Here is a 22357-nt window from a genome sequence, read left to right on the forward strand (position 1 = left end):
GAAGCCCAAAGGACTGCAGCCGGGAGGCCTTCCAAGCCCTCTTCAACGGGCGCGACGCATCCGGGGAGTTCCAACCTCTCTTCGGAGAGGGAGACGACGAAGAGAAGAAGCATTGGCGTAGTAGCTCCTTCTTGTAGCGATCCGAGGCAGCCTGGGAGCGTACTTCAGGATCTGCCGAGGGGACGCCTGACCGGTGGGGGTTCTCCCTAGCCCTCTTGCGGCTTTCGACTTTCCTACTCCACTGGAACTGGGAGTCTGGAAGAGGTCTAGGCCTAGAGGCACTAAGGAGCCGGTCAGACGCACCCTCCACAACACTGGGGACACTGCACTGATCACTAACACTCTCCTTACCTTCCAACTGACGAATCTTCTGATCCATAGAACGAATCGTGGCTCTCAGAGCTGCCGCCTCCGAAGGCGAATCTTCGGCTTCAGTGCGGGGAGCAGGGCTGCAACTTGGGAAGAAGGTTCTAATTCTACGTTAGCATTAGGATCCACATCCAACTCACTCATTCTAGATCTACTAGAACTTCTAGAGGAAGCCTTACGCACTCTATCACGTTCCAACTTCCTAACATAAGAAGAGAGAGCCTTATATTCTTCTTCATTCAATCCCTTACATTCACTACAAGGGTTAGCAAAAGAACATTCATTCCCCCTGCATTTCATGCAAACCGTGTGGGGGTCTACCGAAGCTTTCGGCAACCTCACCTTACATCCTTCATTCACGCAAACCCTAAACAAAACCGAAGTTTTAACTACCGAATCTAGGTCAGACATCGTTAAAGAAAATCAAACTCAAAATCAAACCGGTCCACAATCAGCGGATATATGCCAAGCCAAAGCGAATACGTCACCAAAAGAAGTCCAAATTAACTCCAGGCAAGCGAGAATCGAAAAACTATCGAGAGGAACCGACAACAGTTGTTATCGTTCCCGCGACAGAGAAAAATCTGACAAGCTTACGGGAGTGGTTCGTACATCCGCCACCCAGCGGCGGGTAAGGTAGACCACCTGACCTACCTGTCGCGTGTGCCGCGAGATTTTGAAATTCTGTCGGGAACGCGGAGACTATAGCTAAGTATATATCTGTCAGGGAAGTTCATGTACAAAAATTATAGCTACCCAGTAATGCCGTAGCCAAGGAATAAAGCAATCCACATATGAGCAAAATGGTTATTGAAACAGTATAGAATTATTCTATACAAAAAAAAAAAAAAAAAAAAAAAAAAAAAAAAAAAAAAAAAAAAAAAAAAAAAAAAAAAAAAAAAACACAAGTCCATTCCTAGGAGACATTACTTTTGTATATTCTATTCCATGACTGAAAGAAGGTACTACGTGAATCAGCTCAAGTTACAAACTTGTACTTTGTGTGAACATGAAAAAATTTGTACAAATACTATAATACAGATTCACAGTTACCCCATCTACAACTTCTTTGGACGGCGTGTATTCATCTTTCTTCACACTTTTGGTTACAACTTTTATGCGGCAAGGCATGTCAGTCTTTTCAGGTGTTTTCTGAGGTAAATAGGCCTTTTTAACATCAACGACATCTGAAGTGTACATCTTCACAGGTCCTTCCACATCACTAGCTGGCGGTTGCTTATCGCCTTGAATGTGACCTTGAGACTGCTGAACTTTGCTCTTATTGTCTTTGGATTTAGCTTTAACATGTGTTTTCTGCAAAGGAAGAAAGTGGAGAAATAAATGAACACCAAACTAATACCAAATTACAGCAGCAAACCATACGTGGAGCATCTCAGATTTTAGGGTGTAGTAATCTTCTGATCATCAAACCTTCAATTTTTGGGGAGTGATAAGCAGTTGTTTCCCATTACATGTAAATTTAAAAGAAAAATTACCATAATTTTATGCCAAGTCAGAGACACTTTGCCAGTATGATTTCAAATGAAGATGCCAGGGAGATAACACACAATAAAGGAAATATACCCAAAACCAGTGGACCTTCAATTGGCTTTTGACAGAGCTCAGAGAACAGTCCAAATATTTAGAAGGGTTTTACAAAGGCAGAGGCTACCCAGGAGTCTCACTAAGCTAGTAATGTTACTTAATCACTTTCTCAAGAGTGAAAACAGTGGCTAGTAAATAGGATGAAATCAAAGTAATTATTGGTGTTTATCAAAGTTCATATAGATTGAGGTGGTTCATACATGTGAGGAAAGGGGATGAGGGACAGTTATATGAAACAGCAGAATTAGCTGTGGATGTAACAAGAGGACATAGGCAGAGTAAAGGTCAGACGAGTGGAGAAAAAGCTTACTACATTTAACTCCATACAAGAAATGACATAAATTCATTCACAATGATGAAAACCAAATGTGAAAACAATGGTAACATATGCAGCTCAGAAAACAGTCACCGGAGCACAATGGTAAAATGTGCAGCTCAGAAAAGTCACAAGAACACTTAAAAAATCACTGCAAATTAACAAAACGAAAGCTAACCTTACAAGTTTTTATGAAAATAACAAAATATTTAATCTGCAAATTAACAAAATGAAAGCTAACCTTAGAAGTTTTTATGAAAATAACAAAATACTTCATATCACTACTCAACTATATTCCACCCAAAAATAATAGCAGTAAAAAGCTAATGAGGTCTTCATTCACAAAATAATTACACTGAAACAAACTAGGCTGCATTTATGGTAGAAAGGAAAAATATAAAATATGGTTTGTACTTTGTATAACGCCATTTTTATATGTTAAAAAAGAACTAATTATACTCTAGAGGCAAGTAATACCCATTTGTTTGAAAAATACAGGTTTTTTAACAGTATAGCAAAGATGAACCAAGCACCACAAACCAATAATCAAAGAACTGAACTTACCATTGCCATAAACGGTGGTACTATTTGTGGAAGGACGTGCTGTGAACGACTAACACTTCCCCCTTCTTCACCACAGGATGATCCTTCCCCCTCACCTCCGCCAGCTTGTTCTCGAACAGTTTCAGAGGCTGTGTCGTTACTCTTTAATTTTTTTTTACTGGATAAAACTTCAGCCATACTCAGCGAGCTCACCACTCTAGGTAGTACCAACATGTGTGCATTTGTGGAGGTTGAGTTGGATGCTGATGACATTGCTTCTGGCAACACTGGAGTGTCATCAACACTCCAATTACTGAAGTCATCATCATCGTAGTCATCGACGTTATCCATGGACAATGGATCGTCTGGGCCCAAGGTAAGGGGTTCTTCCTTTACTTCCTCTTTGATCTCAGTCTGGAAAAAAAGTACTTTGACTCTAGAGACTTGAATACATAACATGTTTTCTCATTCTTAACCTGATTATTTAATAGTATAATCTCACCAGATTCAAATTTCTTTACTTATTAGGTAGAGTAACCTCATCAGAATAAAAATTTCTTGACTTATGTCTGGTAAAAAAATAAATAAATAAATAAATAAAAATTACTTCTTAAACCAGCAAAAGTTGGAGAAGAAAAAACTGAAAAAAAAGTTATATTCTTTAAAGAGCTAATTATTTCATATACACTACTTACTGCTAGTTAGCCTAACTTGTGGTCATGCAAAACCATACCTACTTCAATCATTATCTAAATTAAACAAGTATAGTTAACTGACAGCTTTGCATGAGCACCTACTCATCTCTGGGTTTTAAAGAGCCAAAGATCTCTTTGTAGGTGATCTACATCACTGTGATTACATTCAAAAACTCATTAAATCTATTTCCAATTGTTTCACAGCAACTCTCATTAGTCAACAGTAGTCTGAATATTAAAATAAGAAGGACTAAACTGCTAAACCCCAGTTGAGTTTGATTAAGAAAAATGAATCCATCTCACACTCCCGAGATTGAATTAAGAAACATATCTCCTTGCTCTAATGACATGTTAGTGAGATATCTCCTTGCTCTAATGACATGTTTGTGAGATAAACACTGAAATGCAAAAGTTACTTAAGAGATTTGATTGCACTGTATATTAGGAGGGGTTTTTATTTTCTGTTCCATGCCTGTCAGGGCATTTTGTACTCTAGAGCCCAGACTAACATACTCTTTAGTTATTGAAGTAGCAATGGGCAGGGCAGTTCATATCAAAGAAGTGATGCATATTTAATCTGGTCTGGTGAACCTACCTTATAAAGATAACCTAAAATGTTCGCTTAATTTCCAAATACAATGAAAAGCCTCACTGAACAATATTTCAGTATACTTAAAATATTCATAATAATCTCAAAAACACATCAACATCTTGACACTCACTTCCCATTAGTATTTTTCTTTGTCTCTTCATAGCTGGGCCAAATAAAGCCCATTAGGTTGCAAGGTTTATCACTCGTTACCTTCCTATCATAGATTCTTTGAACCACATTCATTCCATGCATCATTACTAAATACTAGTTATTAATTATTCTAGACATAAATGCAGTAAACAATGCCTTACCAGTAGAGGGTGGTCAGTAGTTGTGCCAACTGGCAAGAAGTTAAAGGCAGAATTCTCTGTAATAATTGATCCATTATGTCTGGTTGAGGAAGTTACAATGATTGTGGATGACCCTGATGAAGTTACAGCTGTTGAAGATGGTACAGAGCTTGGTATAACTGTTGACTTTCCAAGAAGGCAGTTGGTTAGAATTGGCATCTGAGAACCAGAACTGACAGAGGTTTGGAGCATTGGAGAACCAGAACTGACAGAGGTTTGGACTCCTGCAGGCAAGGCAGACACTGGTATGGTTACAATTGGCAATGAGGACGATGACATTGTCTCTGGCCTTACAACATTGGGAGGAGGTATTATACGAGTTCCCATACTACTTGCCAACGGCGTTGCAGTTGGAGGTTTTATAATTATGCTTGATGAAGACAGGGAACCAGGCACAGTGCTTGTTACAATCACAGGAGAACCATTTTGAGGAAAAGACATGTTTGTTGCAGAGGCAGCGACTGTTTGTAAGGGAGGAGTCAACACAAAACTTGGAGAATCTGACTGTTGTCCGACTGAGACAGATGATGTAGATTTCTTGGTCTGAACATTATTGCCCTCTGACAATTTCCTCTTGTGTGACTTTGCAACATTTTTATTAGCAGTGCCATCACCCTGACCTTCAACATTACCTGTAAGAATCATAAATGCACACCATAGAAAATCTACCATTTTACACTTTCTCTAAATCTTTCCAGGTAGTTTATTTCTTTTGACATAGAAATATATTACCATTTTAACTAACTTGTTGAGGGGATTTGCAAGATGATGATAAATATATTTCAAAAGTTTTCAAACAACTTCCAACTACAGGAAACATGGTTTTGAGGCTGTACAAACAAAAGAGCCAAGAAAAAAACGTCACAGCTTCTTGGTAAAGTAATTCCAAAGATTTGTGACAACATAATTCCACATAATTTAACCAAAAGCTTTATACAGTGCTACTATTAATAAATTTGTATTTTTCATAGCTACAAACCTGAGGTCTTAACGTTAGGATAGCTGGATCAGGTTAACAAGCAGATGAAAGCAAGGAATCTTGTGATATCTGGCAACACATGTAGCAAGGGTGAGGATTGGTCAAGGACGACGCCGCTACGCCAGTCTTTCCCAACTCAGGATGACTTAACAAAAAGAGGGGCGGCTAGAGGCAGGCAGTGTAACGTTAAGACCTCAGGTTTGTAGCTATGAAAAATACAAATTCTTAGAAAATTTGTCATTTGTTCATACGTGAACAAACCTACGGCCTAAACAATAGGATAGACTCGTACTTGGAGGGAGGTATAAGACATCCTAGACCGGCTGTGGGCCTACCCACCAGTCCAGCTCTCAAATGGAATGGTTTTTGGAGAGGGACTGAAGCACGTTGAGAAGCTAGATAAATTGATATGTAACCAATCAGACCCTGAGTGACATACAATGATATATGGGATAACCATTGTATAGGGAACCAAAGAGAAACTTTGACTGTCCAATAACAATCCAAGACACCAGGGTTTGTATTACTCCCAACCCCTCCTTGCCAAGAAGTGGAGCATATGCTACCAAATAGCGGGGAAGATATTTTGTACGACCACACTATCAGTATGACTACCTTACTCACCTGTATCAGACCAGTCCAGCGAATGACGTGTCTATTCCTTAAACCGCCCGAAGGAAGAAGGAAAGGTACAAGAGAAAGAAGCAGACCAGCCAACTGACTCATTCTCTCATCCACAAAATCATCTTAGGTAAGATACAAAGGTGCCCTGTTAAGGGAAACCATGAGTTACACAACCTGTTGGGCAGCCACCACAGGACCCAGGGAAAACATGTCCACAGATCTGTGGGCAACATCCTTAAGATAGAAAGGAGGTGAACGTGGACTGGCATAACCAAGTACCAGCGCTCAGCACTCTATGTACAGCCAAGTTCTTTTTGAAAGCCAGAGAGGGACCAATACCTCTAACGTCATTTCACTCTAGCCTGCACAAACGTGGTGGTAGAATCATCAAGAGTCAAGTATGCCTGTCTGATGGCTTCCAGTATCCAAAAAGAGATAGTATTCTTAGACACCTTTTTCTTTGTACGGCCTGTGCTAACAAAAAGTGTGCGGCAGCCTGGTCTAAGGTGCCGAGTCCTTTTAAGATAACAAGGCAGGACGCGGACAGGGCACAACAAAAGCTCTTGAGCATCACCATCCACAAAGTCATTCACTGATGGAATGGAAAACGAAGTGAACCTGTCATTGTGCACAAAGGGGTTTTGGGTCTTGACCACGAATTCTGGGACAGATTCGGACACTGACCCCCAACCCCTGGTGTGCTTCACCTCATAGCTCAGACCAGGGAGCTCTCCAACCCTCTTGGAAGATGCCAAAGCCAGAAGGAAAACTGTCTTGAGCATCAGGTTCCTGTCAGATGAGCAACACAAGGGCTCATACGGACTCTAGTGAAGCTCTTAAGAAAAGGAAACATCCACGTCGGAGGCTTGAGTTCTCTAGGAGAACTCGACTGCTCAAAACCCTTAACCAGCAGGGAAGGTTCCCAGGAAGAGGAGACGTCGATACCCTTAAGGCGTAACATCAAACTCAGGCCCGCCCTGTAGCCTCTAATGGCACAAACGGACAAACACTTTTCGTCTCTGAGGAATGTTAAAAAGTCTGCTATTCACTGAATAGAGGTCGCAAGTGGAGAAAACCCCGTTTACGACACCAATCACAGTAGATCGCCCATTTGCCTTGGTAAACTGCGGAGGTCGACTTTCTAAGACTGCTGGACATATGCCCACCTGTTCTCTGAGAAAAGCCACTCGCTCAGAGGAGATACTTGATAGCCTCTAACAATGAAAAGACAGGGATTCTACTGACTGGTGGAACCTATCCGCATGGGGCTGACACAGATGTCGCCAAGGGGGAATCTCCTTCGGAACCTCTGACAACAACGACAGCAGATCTGGGAACCATTCTGCCTGAGGACAAAGATGGGCTACCAAAATCATCCTGAGACCCTGTGAACTCATCAGCCTGTTCAGAACCTGACGGATCAAACAAAAAGGACGGAAGGCATACACCTCCAGTTTGTCCCAGGGATGTTGGAATGCGTCCTCTGCTTATGCTAAAGGATCTGGAACCACTGAACAGAATACCTCCAGCTTCCTGTTGGAGCATGGCGCAAAAAGGTCCAGGATAGGTCTCCCCCAAATCTGGAAAAGCTTGTCTGCCACCACTTGATGAAGGGACCACTCTGTGCCTAGGATCTGATCCCAGCGACTGAGTTTGTCTGCGACTACGTTCCGTTTCCCTGGGATATACCTGGCTGAGAGCTCTACTGAATTGCTGACCGCCCACTGGTGAAGCTCGACGGTCAAGGCGTGAAGTTGACGTGAAACCAGGCCTCCCTGTTTGTTCACATAGGCTACCCCCATGGTGTTGTCTGACATGAGAACGAGAACGACAGAATGACCCTCTACCTTCCCCGGAAACTCCTTCAGACCCACGAAGGCTGCCTTCATGTTGCTGCTTATCCTTGTCCTCCAAACTCCAAATGCCTGAAGCGATGAGACCACCTAAATGAGCCCCCCAGCCTGCAAGGGAGGCATCCGAGAACAGAAGGAAGTACAGTGAAAGAGAACGCAGAGGGACACCCTTCAACAGATTCTGGTCGTCCAACCACCAACAAAGGTCTTCTCTCACTTCTAGAGACAGAGGAACCATTAACAAGGGAGAGTCCCCCGCCAGAGACCAGAATTCTCCCAGCCACCATTGCAGAGACTGAAGATGACGACCCCCATGAGGGACCAGCTTCTCCAAGGAAGACAACTCTCCCAGAACAACCTGCCACTAATGAGCTGACTGATGTGGTTCCGACAGGAAGCCGCACGCCACCACCCGCAACTTCTCCAACCTCTGATCCACCAGGAAAACTTTTGCCACTGTGGTATCAATGACCATGCCCAGGTAGAGAATCCTTTGACTGGGTACGAGGTTTGACTTTTCCTGGTTGACTAATATGCACAGTTCCAGACAAAAACGAAGTAGACGATCCCTGTCCTGCAGCAGCTTTTCCCTGGAAACTGCCAAGACCAACCAATCGTTGAGGTATCTCAGCAAACGGATCCCCTGAGCATGGGCCCAACTTGACATGAGAGAGAGGACCCTTGTGAACACTTGAGGGGCTGTTGTCAGCCTGAAGCATAGGACTTTGAACTCGAAGACCTTGTCCCCAAGAGAGAAGCGAAGGAACTTCCTGGACGTGGGATGAACAGGAATTTGGAAGTATGCGTCCCTTAAGTCTATCGACAGCATGAAGTCGCCTTCCCTCACGGCTGCCAACACCGAGAGCAGGGTCTCCATCTTGAACCGTGTCTTCCTGATGAAGTGATAAGTCGATCACAGGCCTCCATCCTCCCGACGCCTTGGGCACTGAGAAGAGGTGACTGTAAAACCCCAGGACGGACGCACTACTTCCTCTATCGCATCCTAGGCCAACATTTTCTGCACTTCCTCCCGAAGAGCCAAGAACTTCAGAGAACCTGGAGGATATGCCTTCCAGAGCTGTGGCTTGTCCGACAGAGGAGGAGAGAAGTCGAATGGCAGCAGGTATCCCACCCGAAGGACATCTACCACCCACTTCTCCGCCTGTTAACTGCCCGAAACAACAGCACTCTGGGGAACACTTCTGCATTTTTCCTCCCTCGAAGGCAAAGGAAGGGCAAAGTCCTTAGCCTTCCAACGCTTGATACGTCGATAGGGGGAAGAGGGAGAGGAGGACAACACTGGTTTCTTAGGCGCACTCTTCTCAGGAGGCGGGGACGAAGCAACACATTTCCTACTAGTCCACCCAACCGATAAGGCAACCAACTTCACATCCAATACAGAGTCAAACCTCTAAAGCACTGCCTGGCATATGACCTCAGACTAATGTGCCAGAGAAGGCTCCGATGACAAGGAAGGGAGATGTAGCGAACTGGACGGCAGTGATGATGTCACGGCTGAGAAAGGCAGATCAGAGACGACTGGGAGAGACGCCATCAAAGGGAGTGACATCACAAGTGGTGGTGATGTCACGGCTTTCCTTCGGTGCGAGGGAGAATCAGACGCCACTGGCGGAGGAATACACAAAGACGGATCCCGAAACGTCATGAACGGGGCTGACGCCACAGCATCACTCCGACTCGGAGAAGCGGCAGCAGACACTGGCGGAGCAATACAAGATGGCAGACTTCTGCTCCTCACGAAGACGAGGCCGGGAGGAGGGGGGATGGCCTGGCCAGACTGGGGAGGAGGGGTGCGAGCCTCCACAAAATGTGCTAGCAACGCCTCCAAGGACGGGGGACCCCCTAGCCCGAGCGTCTTCCAAATTGCGCCATTTTGGACGCCTCCAACTCTGAAAAAGCCTTACCCTTCTAGGGAAGTAAATAACCTCCCGAGGAAGAAGGGGCTACATTACAAAAATCAGCCTGGTGGCTTCCTGATACTTCTATCGACAAATCAATGGAAGAAAAGGAAGGAGACGCAGGGACAACGCTACTATGGGGGTTGACTACTGCAGGAGAAGAAACATTGGGAAGAGGCAAAAAACCTTCCCAAGTAGGAAATGTCGAAACCCTCCGATGTTCTCTCTTGCCATATAACGACCTCCACTGCTCCTTAGGCCATGCCCAGCATTCTGTGCAAGGATTCATGATAGTACAAAAATGAGAATGACACCTACTGCACGTTATGTGAGGGTCAGTCGCTGCCAAAGCCAGAAAACGAGAACACGGAAAACCTGGAACTCCGGGGCACATACACTGACACCGAGAAGGAGCAGAAGAAGCCATAATATCAGCCAAACACGCACACACACTAAACACAAGCGGAAAGGGCAATGAACTGGAAAAAGGCCAAGAGAGGTAACATGACTCTCGCCAGGCGGTCAAAAGAAAGACTGATGTAGCGGCATCGTACTTGACCAATCCTCACCCGAGCTACACGTGTTGCCAGATATCACAAGATTCCTTGGTTTCATCTGCTTTTTAACCGGATCCAGCTATCCTATTGTTAAGACCGAAGGTTTGTTGGCGTATGAACAACTGGAAAGTAAACCTTTTAACTGATTCCTTCAGTAAATTTGTAAAACCAATGTAAACTTACACAATGCACATCTGTAGAGGTTAAGTGATCTGAACTTTGCACACTGTTCACTAATCTGGTATACTAACCAAATCAGAAAAGTAGTCCTCAATGGAGCCATTCATTCAACAATATTTTGAACAGGGTATAATTTAACTGGTTTTCAAAAATGAGTAGTAAGGTTTTCCATCTAAGGTATTTAGTTGGGGGAACTTCAACTTTTAGAACTGTTGGTACTATAGAAATTTTCACAGAATTGTTTTGGTGTAATTAGCATAATGTTTGACAGATTTACAGTTCCTTCCAACCACGTAAAAGAATATGTATACTTAGTTTTTCCACGCTGGACGAGTGGTTTTCGAGCTGGGCTGCCCCCCAATCCCGGTGGTCCCAGGTTCGATTCCCGGCTCGGTCAACGCGGAATCAGAGAAATTTATTTTCTGGTGATAGAAGTTCATTTCTCGATATAGTGTGGTTCGGATCCCACAATAAGCTGTAGGTCCCGTTGCTAGGTAACCAATTGGTTCCTAGCCACGTAAAAATATCTAATCCTTCGGGCCACGCCCTAGGAGAGCTGTTAATCGCTCAGTGGTCTGGTAAAACTAAGATATACTTAACTTAACTTTTCTGAAAGTTAAAAAAAAATATATTTCACTACTTACCAGGTACAGGCAGCCTCTTCTCAAAATCTGGAATCTCCAACTGAGACAGACCCTTGATCTTGAGTTGCTCAGCTAATTTGAACAGCAAAGGGAGGGAATCCTTAGGTATTGTCACCTGTTAAAAATGATTTCATAAATAAATAACATTTATGAACTATGTGTTTTTAAGTGAAAAAAAAAAAATTATATATTTTTTTTCAAATATTTACCTCTCCATTATATAAATTGCTACATAATGGAGAGGTAAGCTTTCAAAATATAAATAATTAAGATTTATTTTTTAAAATATTTACTTCTCCATGGTAGGGTTCATTTCAAAAATTAACTCAAGGTTAACAATGGGGTAAAGGACTGGAACTGGGATATATTACATACTATGAAATACCTCCATTTGTATAATTGAAGCAATTTCCAAGACCACAACTACATCATGTCAAGATTTCTTATCGATTAATAGCATTTAAAAGTATAAACAGAAGCATCTTAAAATAAATGGCAATCCAATCTATTAATAACACATTACTGCTGCTGAAGGACAAATCAATTTCTCACCTCACCACAATACATGTATGAGAGAAGCCATTCTACAGCCTCAACTGACGCGTCGTTCAGGATAATAACAGGTCGGGCATTGTCGTTGGGAGTCTTCTGAAATATCTCATCAAAGAAGTGACTGCATGTAGATAAGATTATTCTGTGGACCATGAAAATTCGTCCCTCACATGCTATCATGGCATCCGAAAAACGAGGCTGAAAAAAATTGTATATGAAAATCATGAGAACTTCATCAACCTTAATACAATGCAATGGAACACCTGGGAATAGGAAATAACTCATAAACAGTGATAGCTGACTTTCAAAATTTCTCTGTTAATACAATTACAAACCCTTTCACAATCTGGAACCTAACCATACAGCATACAAGTCTATCAGGAAGTATGATTTCATATGTTATGGGAGGACTCAGTTCTAACAAAGTTATTGGAAGCTATTAGTTTAGTATCTCTTAGTTTTATCACTGAGCTGATTAACAGCTCTCCTAGGGCTGGCCTGAAGGGTTAGGTATTTTTATGTGACTAGGAACCAATTGGTCACCTAGCAACGTGACCTACAGCTTATTGTGGGATCCGAACCACATTATATATAGAGAAATGAATTCCTATCCTCAGAAATAAATTCCTCTGATTCCGCGTTGAGGAAGCTGTTAATGATTAAACAATTATTTGTATGGAAGCTACTTAGGATTAAACAATTATCTGTACTATACTTTAGTCAAAATCACATCAATCATACATGTGTTTCTGTGTTTCAACGTAGAAGATATACCAGACACAACATTGAATCAGTCAGGACTGACAGGCCACTGCTGAATATCCCGCTTCCTGTATGTAATATTGAATTCGCTTTCTGTGCTCTGTGTGACTGTCATAGTCAACTTTGTCTCTCACAGTTCATTAAGAACCTTCAATATTTTCAATTCTGTTTACTTTCCTTCAATCAGCCTTGATTGTCTTTGGTTGCAGGTCCACAATAATATCGCATTGAGTATAAGCTCTTTAATGGATAATAAAAGCTTTGGAACCTTGTACTAGGTTCATCTTCAGTCAAGTAAACAATATGGCTATAAAAATTTGTAGATGTAAACTTCTGAACAGGACAATTCCACAACGACAAACGCAAATGAAGGGAGTGCTCAACAACCCAACTAGGTAATTCCGTTGCTGATGTTTGAATTCCTTTTTGCTATTCTGCTGAAATGTCTTGGGGGCTGTGATGATGCTGCATGGTGTTCCCCTGGCGGTGCGGCTGCAACATTGCTGGACGTCACGTCCCCCGTGCTGTAATGTGTCTGAGGGACGAGAGCAGAAGAGGGGGCAAAATTTTAACAAAGTTCCTGAACTTTGTTAAAAATTTTAATTTTAAGACAAGTTCTGTTTCCTCTGCCTGTTGCTGCCCCCTCTTCTGCTCTCCTCCCTCAGACAGATTATAGCATGGGGGATGTGATGTCCTGCAATGTTGCAGCCATGCTGCCAGGGGAACACCATGCAGCATCATCACAGCCCACAAGACGTTCCAGCAGAATAGCAAACAGGAATTCGAACATCAACAACGGAATTACCTAGTTGGGCTGTTGAGCGCTTCCTTCATTTGCATTCGTCGTTGTGGAATTGTCCTGTTCAAAAGTTTACATCCACGAATTTTTGTAGCCATATTGTTTACTTGACTGAAGATGAACCTAGTACAAGGTTCCAAAGCTTTTATTATCCATTAAAGACCTTATACTCACATACGATATTATTGTGGACCTGCAACCATTGCCATCATTTTCGACACTGAAAATTGCGTCCACCATTGATTGTCTTTACATGTTATGTTTTGAAAGTATTTCCTTTCCCATTTGGGCTGATATGAATACTGCATTAATTATCGATGCTTGCTTTTTTGAAATGTTATATGCATTTCAATTTACTATTTGTTGGTTCATTTAGACCAACAATTAGAATAGAATGGTCAGGGTGATTAAAAAAAATTACTTTCATCTGGCAATTATTCATTACTGATGGGTTAATGTTTTTAGAAATAAAATTTGCAGCATAATTCTCCCAGATATATATTACAAAACCTCCCAGATATATATTACAAAAAAATAAAAACCCTCAAAATCAAGTGTCGGCCTCATTCTCTCATGTGAAATCTATTTCAGCCACAACTGTAGAGCACCCACCTGATTGCAATACAGGTACTCTTGCAAGTAGTGACTGAATATACACTGATGATTATTCCACTTCAGCTTCACCCTTGCCACTTCCATCTTGTTATAACACTGAGTCGTTGTGGTAACCACTAAAATGCAAACTTGATTTCTGAAACAAAGAGGAAAAAATTAGCTATAAGCAACACTGTACAGTAAGTACTAAAGTAATCACACTATAAAAATCCTATTGCATACTTAGGCATAAATATTTACCTGAAAAATCAGGGGAAAATTGAAATTAAAAAATGCTAAAGTAGAAAATTAATATTACAATATGCTAACGTAAAGTTTAAAACTTCAACATCTGCTCCACATGGATATAACTTGAAATAAAAATGGATTAACACTTACTAGGCAAACCCAAGAAACCTTGTGATCAGTGTTATAAAAATGTTGACTTACCATAAGATATCTTGTAAAAAAGTTAAAATGCTAATAGTATAGGACTAATATGAGATGTCTTATGATCAACAGTGTTATTTCATGCTTCTTTGAGATATCTCACACTTGTATATCATATATTTGGCAGTGGTACTTGCTGCTGGAAGCCAGGAGTTATCGAGAATGATTTTTTTGTTTTTTTCTCACTGACTACGCATCATTAGTAGCACTTCAAAGGTCCTCCTGGTCATTTGTTTGTTAGTTTTTTTTTCTGGTTTTTGGCAAGTTTGGTTGTTTCATCTGTCAGAGTAGGGAAACATGGAGGGCATCAATCTCTCAGGTCTTGGCTTGAGAACTCCTACCAAAGCATAAGCATCTGCTGAAATTTGAGGTGCCAGCAACTCATAATCCCAACAGGATGCCTTACGCTGCACAACAATAGACCAAGCAGAGTCAGAGAGTCACTGGTTGAGGGTTGTTGACCATAACAGGCATAACCTACAACTATCCATTCTAGTAGCAACCAAGACTAGCCCCTTATGGACCATGTGTACTATCTTGGTTTGCGCCAGGGAAGTGGCATGAGAACATCATCTCTACATCCCTGCCACAATACCAGGGAAAGACTGCATGTAACTAATCAGAAAACTTGTTGATATTGAGAGCAGGAGTGTCATCATAACAGGCAACATCCTAAAGGATGTCAATTACCAGAAAACTTCTAGAAAGAAGGCTTACAGATAGAGTGCCTCAAGTGTCATGGGCCAACTATTCTATTACTAGGCGTTATCATCTCCAAGGATGAAAGAAAAATTCAGCTGGCTATGGAACGTCCGAAAAAACGGTCGGGGAGGGAACCAAATTGAACCGCCTGAAAGTCATTCACCAAGTTTTATGCCTCTTAAAAAAAACATAAATAAATAAATAAAAAGAATAAAAAATACACATGGGGAACTAATGATGAATACCCACCCAGGGGAGAAGTGTCTGCAGCCCCTCGCCCTTAAGCATTTCCATGCCCAAACTAATTTTAGAAGGAAAACAAAAATGGAACCTGGATACTCCTCCAGAAAGTGCAAAACAATTCACACAGGAATGAAAAATATTTGGATCACAAATGAAGTTGTTTATTAAAATTTTAAGAACTCTGATTTAAGGAAAACAGGTTACCGAACCCCGAGAAGCAAATTTAAATTGTTTTTCAGTATCCACATATAAAATAAAGCCTGAAGCCAAGGTCATGTTCCCTGATCAGAATGCTGTAGCAGTGTCGCAATAACAGCCAAGGAAAAAGTGCTTAGGGTTACTCATAGGTGAGTAGGTACGTATTAGGCTACTTAACAACCATAACGCTAATGCCTTAGTTACCAAACTTTGACAACAAAGCCAGCTGTCACTAAAGATTATCCAAGTATTGGATGAAGGTTTGTATATGATTATATGTGTAGTTAATTCATTGTGCTTGGAGAGATTTTTCAACCTTGCTATTAGAGCTAATCACTAGCCTAGTCCATTTTCCTTCTAAAATCCACTGTGGTCTATCCACCAATTATGAAACAGTTTTGGGGATGATGCAATAAACAAAAACGAGTAGATTACACTAACAATAATGATGATAACCACATAAACCATTCACGAACTGTCATAAACTGTCAAACACATAAAATGCTTCACACTGTTGGTGAGCAATTACCACCCAATTATTACTGGATAGCCTAAAATCAATTAGGCTACCCTAAGCTTATCATGCTTGATGGATTACTGAGCACATACCCTATATGGGCACCTTCCAACAGGGCCTATCCAATTTCAATAGCCTAGTATTGTCCAAGTCTAGGCTACGTACAAGCAAATAGTTTTGCAGCCAGTGAAGCCTAAATATTCTCGTTTGTTGTGCCAAGAAACTGATAAATAAGGCTAGGCTAAGCCATGACCTCGAGGGATAGAGCCAAGTCTGAGCTTATAGAGTCATGGCCCAAGAGACAGCCTAACCTAGGGACCCCATGAAGTCATGTGGTGTCAAAGAGGGTTGTAGTAGTAAGGTTAGGAAGTCTGTATGAAAAAGGCCGTTCATTCGTTTGCCTGGATCAGAAGTCTGTGTTGGTCATCGGGTATGCTTGCATGAGGGCCATTAAGAGAAAGGGGGGGGGGGGGGGTGTGCAAGTTTCGTGGGTTGTCGACCCTACTACTACAACATCACGTTGGAGGCCTAAGGAGGTCCACCAAAGAAGAAAATCGAGTCGGACGACACACCTACCGACATTCTGGGTGGCTATAGAACTAACATTAATCCCCTTACTTACTCGAATGCTTTACAAATGTTACGTCAAATATGCCTGGATTGTTTACAAGGCAGCTCCTGCCCACAAGCGACGTTTACTGATAAAAAACTAAAAAAAAAAAGTAGATTTGAGATCGGTATTATCAGCGTCAGGGAGATTCTCCGGGGAGGGAAATCTCTCCATTTTACTCACTCTCTCTCTCAGGGATACATGTGTTCACTAACGGGTAACGATTTGGAGGGTAGGTCCCTCCAACACTAAAAACAGTATCATTCACGGTTTCTGCGCAATGGCGATTATACAGTGACGTAGTGTGACGTCATAAGCCGAGTACCAAACACGACTTCGTCGTCGTTTCTCTTCTTCTTCCAGTTTCAGCGATCTTCTCCGTATGAGAATCCAGGGCATCGAAAAGATGTATTCTTTAAATGGCGCGCATTCCGTTCCTTTCGCACTGTAGCGATACAACAACTATTTTTCAATTAATATTATTCTGTTCTTTGGGTTTAATTCCCAAATTAAACATTTCTATAAATATCCGGCCGCGTTCTCAATTACGTCACACTTCGTTTTCGGCAACTGATGAAATATCTGGGCGTTCTTCGCTGCAACGCATCGACAGTACAACACAAATTTACGCGTTTTCCTCATTACGCCATCTGTACCTTGCTCTCAATTCTGCATTCGTAATTATGACCAGTGCATAAAGATTCACGGTTTGCCGATAAGCAGGAAGGTTACTTTGAAAATGCACTTCCATATTATGAGAAAAACACGTTTAAACATTACGTAACCTCTTACAGTGAGAAATTTCATTCCGTGATGGCTCAGATATCTCTCTCTCTCTTTCTCTCTCATTACACACACACAACTACTAAGCCATAAATATCGTTTAATATCGAATTCGCCATACCTTGGGAACTTCACATCAGGGGAATTATCATCGATGCGTAGTGCCTATACTTGACGCACGGCAATAATCCATCAGTTTCCAAACCGAAATCCCAGACTACGAGGTAGAAATACCTGCCTATAACTATATACACACACACACACACACACACACACACACACACACACACACATATATATATATATATATATAAATATATATATATATATATATATATATATATAATATATATATATATATATATGAATGTATGTGTGTGTGTGATGAATTCCATATTAAGATGTAGGTATCTCTGGGTAAATATATAAACATTTGTCAAAAGCGCGTGTTTTATGTGTGATATAATATATATATATATATATATATATATATATATATATTATATATATATATATATATTCAAGTCTCAAAGGTCGTCATAGTTTGAAGAAAATTTTATGTTGTGTGAGATTATATATATATATATATATATATATATATATATATATATATATATAATATATATATATCTGTGTGTGTGCGTGTTACTTTAAATCACTGAATTTAAATCATCTGAATTACAACACTGGGGTTAATATCCCCACATTTCACACGTTTTGTCGCGCCTCCCAACAAAACAAATCTCGTTCCCCCCCCCCCCCCTTTTTTTAAGGTCTCCTCCTAAACTGTTGGAATCATTATCTCCTGAAAGTACTTAAATTGCTAAGGAAACGCGCGTGAGAAAAGTTCAAAGGACTCGTTAGTACATAGGGAAGTTATATTTTTCAAGGCGAAATTGTAATAGGGGTTCAAAGTAAAATTATATATATATATATATATATATATATATATATATATATATATATATATATATATATATATACTCACACCAACTCTCCACCTTTCAATACGTACTAGTAAAACTCACCCGTGAAAGAATATATATATATATATTATATAGAAAATTTTACTTTATATATACTATATATATATATATATATATATATATTATATATATTATATATATATATAATTAGCATGTCTATTATATAATGTTTTACAAGGACACTGGCTTTCCTTTATAATATAACACACCCTTATCTGAGCGCCACTAACTCATCAAGCTAAGATAGCAAGTTACTGCTTAACAAAGGAAAATTGTGCCAATCCACTATAACAAGCTTAAAATAAGACACTCGGTGGGGTCGTAAGCTGATATGACGGTACCTTGGTTATTGACACAACCTTAAGTGGTTTCCTTGGGCGTACAAAATGGACTTCTTTTACAAGACGAGCAAAGACGACACTTAGAAACACCACAGACGACTAGTGAAGGTCACACGAACATCCCACAGTTTGAGTCGTACTAGTACCAAACGGGGCGCGGCGGTTGGTATCATACGGCCTTGGGAGCACTTGCAGCTGTTGCCAACAGTGACTATATACATATTGTATTGATCCTGCAACATCTGTCATCTGCAAGGCCCAAACACGAACAGAACAACTGCAGGGACAGTCATGTTTGCTCCGTCATGTTACAGAAGCGTTATTGTGCACAATGACACCAACGGGCCGGGGATTTCGCCATTTCGGTCTCGTGTTTATAGTTACCATTTCCGCCGTCAGGGGTAGTTGCATTCGAGCTAGGAGGCTCCTGTACAAACAAACAGCAGAGGAAGCAAGAACGGAATTCCTCACCAAAGGAAACACGGGATTGCTTTGACCAAGGTCTGTAGACTTTGGCTCTGACTAAACCAAGAGGATCCGACGGCTTGAACAGGCTATTATGTGGAAAGAATTTACCTTTAAACTAGTACCAGTTATGGGATGAGCTATATAGTAGCCTATACGGGCATGTAGTCAAACACGAAATATGACATCATATTGTGAAATCCTACTATATAGAACCTGCGAAGATTGTTAAAAAAAATCCTACGACGCATTTGATATAAAACAGCTCATTATACAATCGAGAGCAAATTATTATTATTATTTTTATTATCCGCTGAATTTTTTTTTCGATTGGAATATTCCACGGAAGGAATGTTTTACTGAAACATGATTTGCTGAATATCATATTCCTTTCGGAATAAGCAAATTTCTTGGTAATAAACATGCACCATGCATTGAAATGGCTGATGTTTGGCATCACATCATGAAACTTGCACTGATTAACACTAGTCCCTCCTGCGCACAAACACACACACACACACACACACACACACACACACATATATATATATATATATATATATATATATATATATATATATATATATATATATATATATATATACATATAATATTTATATATATATATATATATATATATATATATATATATATATATATATATATATATATATAGAGAGAGAGAGAGAGAGAGAGAGAGAGAATATATAATTGAATAGATTTTGTCTATATTAAGCAAAGGACATTTCCACTTACTTTTCTGTTTCGTAATTCCGAAATAGTCGAATTTACATTTCAAAGACAGTTGAATTATTATTATTATTATTATTATTATTATTATTATTATTATTATTATTTCAGTACACGCTTCTTGATAACGAATCAGTTGTTAAGGTAAATATTTGCCGTCTCCCGTTAAAGTACTATGGTTATATCAGGTTTTCTTAACCGTTGAATAATAACGTTACCAAAGAAATAATAATAAAAATAAGTTAGTAAAAATACAAACAAAAATACTCAGAGACCACTTAGGTGAGAATAAAATATTAATTTCTGTCCTTAAAACTGAATATAAAAAAACATCGGCAACTACTATGAGATTCAGGGCCTCTGTAACACGGTTTTTTCACAATAACTTTTTATCTATGCATTTCATAGATATAACGCTTATTCAGAATACACATTATATCTACACATAATTTTTTACTGTATTCTGCATTACGTAGGTTGAACAAATTTGGTACCTATAATGTAAAAGGTTTCGAACGCACTCGTTACGTAACTTATGACAGCATTTCTTCCCTCTTTCTCGATGGATGATCGGCTATACGTACAGAAGGCTAGACCTCTGGCAACAATGACTTAAAAATTTAAATACAAGCAAAGCAGCATACCTTTATGAACTCTGAAACCTCTCCACTGATAATTGTCATAATGAACCAACAAAATATGTTAATAAATACAATAACACTTCGATTATTAGTCTAACTCCCAAAATAAGTGTCCAAAGAAATTACAGTCTACTTTATAGGTCACAATCAGATTGACAAGATGTAGGGAATAGTTGGCAATTTTCAAAAACATAGCAGACAAGCTTGATTTGATAACTGCTATTCCAATGTCAAGCAATTTTTATTTATTGGCTATCTACCTATTTACTGAAAAAAAAAGCCGGTACGTATTTTGGCTTTAAACCTTCACCAATAATTATCGTCAGAATGGTGACTTCATGAGGCTTCACCCACTTTGGCCTCGTTATAATTCAGGATAACACTGAAGGCTATCATGGGCATTGTTCGATTAGAAAATTTAACTTCTGGCTATAAAAACTCATTTCTCGAGTACTTGTAAGAAGTGCTAAATGATCCTATTACTACTGTTGCGGCACTACTGCTACAGTAGTATTACTACGCTAGCACAGATACCCCACCCACATTTATGTATCGTTCCGCCATTCATAAAGTCTTTATATCCAACACAGTCGTACGGCCTAAAGAAGAAGAAGAATTATATCGGACGATCCGTTGGTCTGCTGGAGATTTTAGCACATATAAAGTTGTATTTACTTTGGATAAAAATCTTATTTTAACAAAAATAGTTATATAAAGACTGTTTACATACTATCTCTCTCTTTCTCTCTCTCTTGGTGGCATAATAAATGGTTAATGGAAATGTTCAAAATCCTGAATGACATTACAAGTATAATAATCACGTTACGCTAAATACAAATCAGACCATAAACTTTGGATTTAAACTAGAAACTGAATAATTACCTATTCAGGCTAAAGTAAGTATGGCCACGGGCTTTCTCTTGACTGTATAAAGTTGCAAGTCGTAAGACAAATGCAGTTTTGCAACCACGGGGAAAATTCCAAATCCTGTTAGGCATTCTTGACTGCTATGGGTTTCAGAGCTGAAAAAAGGTGAATGAGTTTCTGTCTGGTGGATGGGCGGGGCAACATTTCGTAAAACGGTGTTTACCTTGCTTACGCAATGAATGTCTTTCAACTCTTGGCTCGTAATCATTGGCCATGGCGTCGGCTAGTTAATTTTTACTCTATAAGAATTAAAACTCTCGGGTTTAGGTTATTGATAATGCTGACAAAATTTGTGTGTGATTGTAAAATATACATATGTCAACTTTCAGTTACGTCCGATGCTTTGATAAGGAGCAAAGTCCAAAAAATCGTGTTACAGAAGCCCTGAATCTCATAGTAGTGTCGCATTATAAGCGAGTCGCCTCACTCAGCAGACATCTTTTAAAAACTACACTTTTTGATTCATGTATGAATTAAAAAAAAAAAAAAAATTTTTTAGCAAAATAACCCAAAGCAAAATATACAAAATTCAGCCCACAGCTCATAATCTTAGATATAAGACTATAAAACGTCATGCGGTGAGGTATCAGTGCAGCTTTCAAATATACCTTATACCGAACCTCTGAGTTCTTGCGTAAAGGAAAGTTTTTTTCTAAGGGGCTACGACCAGAAAGTAGCGCAAGCCCTCGGGAAGGATGGTATGGTGAATTACAATGGCTTCATCTAAACCTCTTCTAATAGTACCTACTATATGGGGGTTCATCAAAATACCTTTTGAGATGCCTATTTGTCTCTCCGTCCGCACTTTTTC

At 40.0% G+C, this 22357-nt stretch overlaps 1 protein-coding gene across 4 annotated transcripts in view; it reads right to left on the reverse strand.

Annotated features, from left to right (window-relative positions):
• The window catches only part of LOC135203624 (longitudinals lacking protein, isoforms J/P/Q/S/Z-like), a 49863-nt gene that overhangs the window by 22465 nt on the left and 5041 nt on the right, over nucleotides 1-22357 (reverse strand). The window contains exons 1-7 of one of the 4 annotated variants that reach the window (XM_064233457.1): nucleotides 18764-19543; nucleotides 13952-14090; nucleotides 11779-11976; nucleotides 11227-11341; nucleotides 4432-5102; nucleotides 2855-3247; nucleotides 1423-1683 (exon numbers count right to left, since the gene is read on the reverse strand). In XM_064233457.1, coding sequence (XP_064089527.1) covers nucleotides 1423-1683; nucleotides 2855-3247; nucleotides 4432-5102; nucleotides 11227-11341; nucleotides 11779-11976; nucleotides 13952-14038 — 1725 coding nt within the window. In that variant the 5' untranslated portion in view covers nucleotides 14039-14090; nucleotides 18764-19543. Of the gene's footprint in view, nucleotides 1-1422; nucleotides 1684-2854; nucleotides 3248-4431; nucleotides 5103-11226; nucleotides 11342-11778; nucleotides 11977-13951; nucleotides 14091-16665; nucleotides 17481-18763; nucleotides 19544-22357 lie in introns of those variants that run through there. The other 3 variants (XM_064233459.1, XM_064233456.1, XM_064233458.1) reach the window with 3 other exon arrangements.

The sequence above is a fragment of the Macrobrachium nipponense genome, chromosome 36 (assembly GCF_015104395.2).
Source record: "Macrobrachium nipponense isolate FS-2020 chromosome 36, ASM1510439v2, whole genome shotgun sequence".
Lineage (NCBI taxonomy): Eukaryota > Metazoa > Arthropoda > Malacostraca > Decapoda > Palaemonidae > Macrobrachium > Macrobrachium nipponense.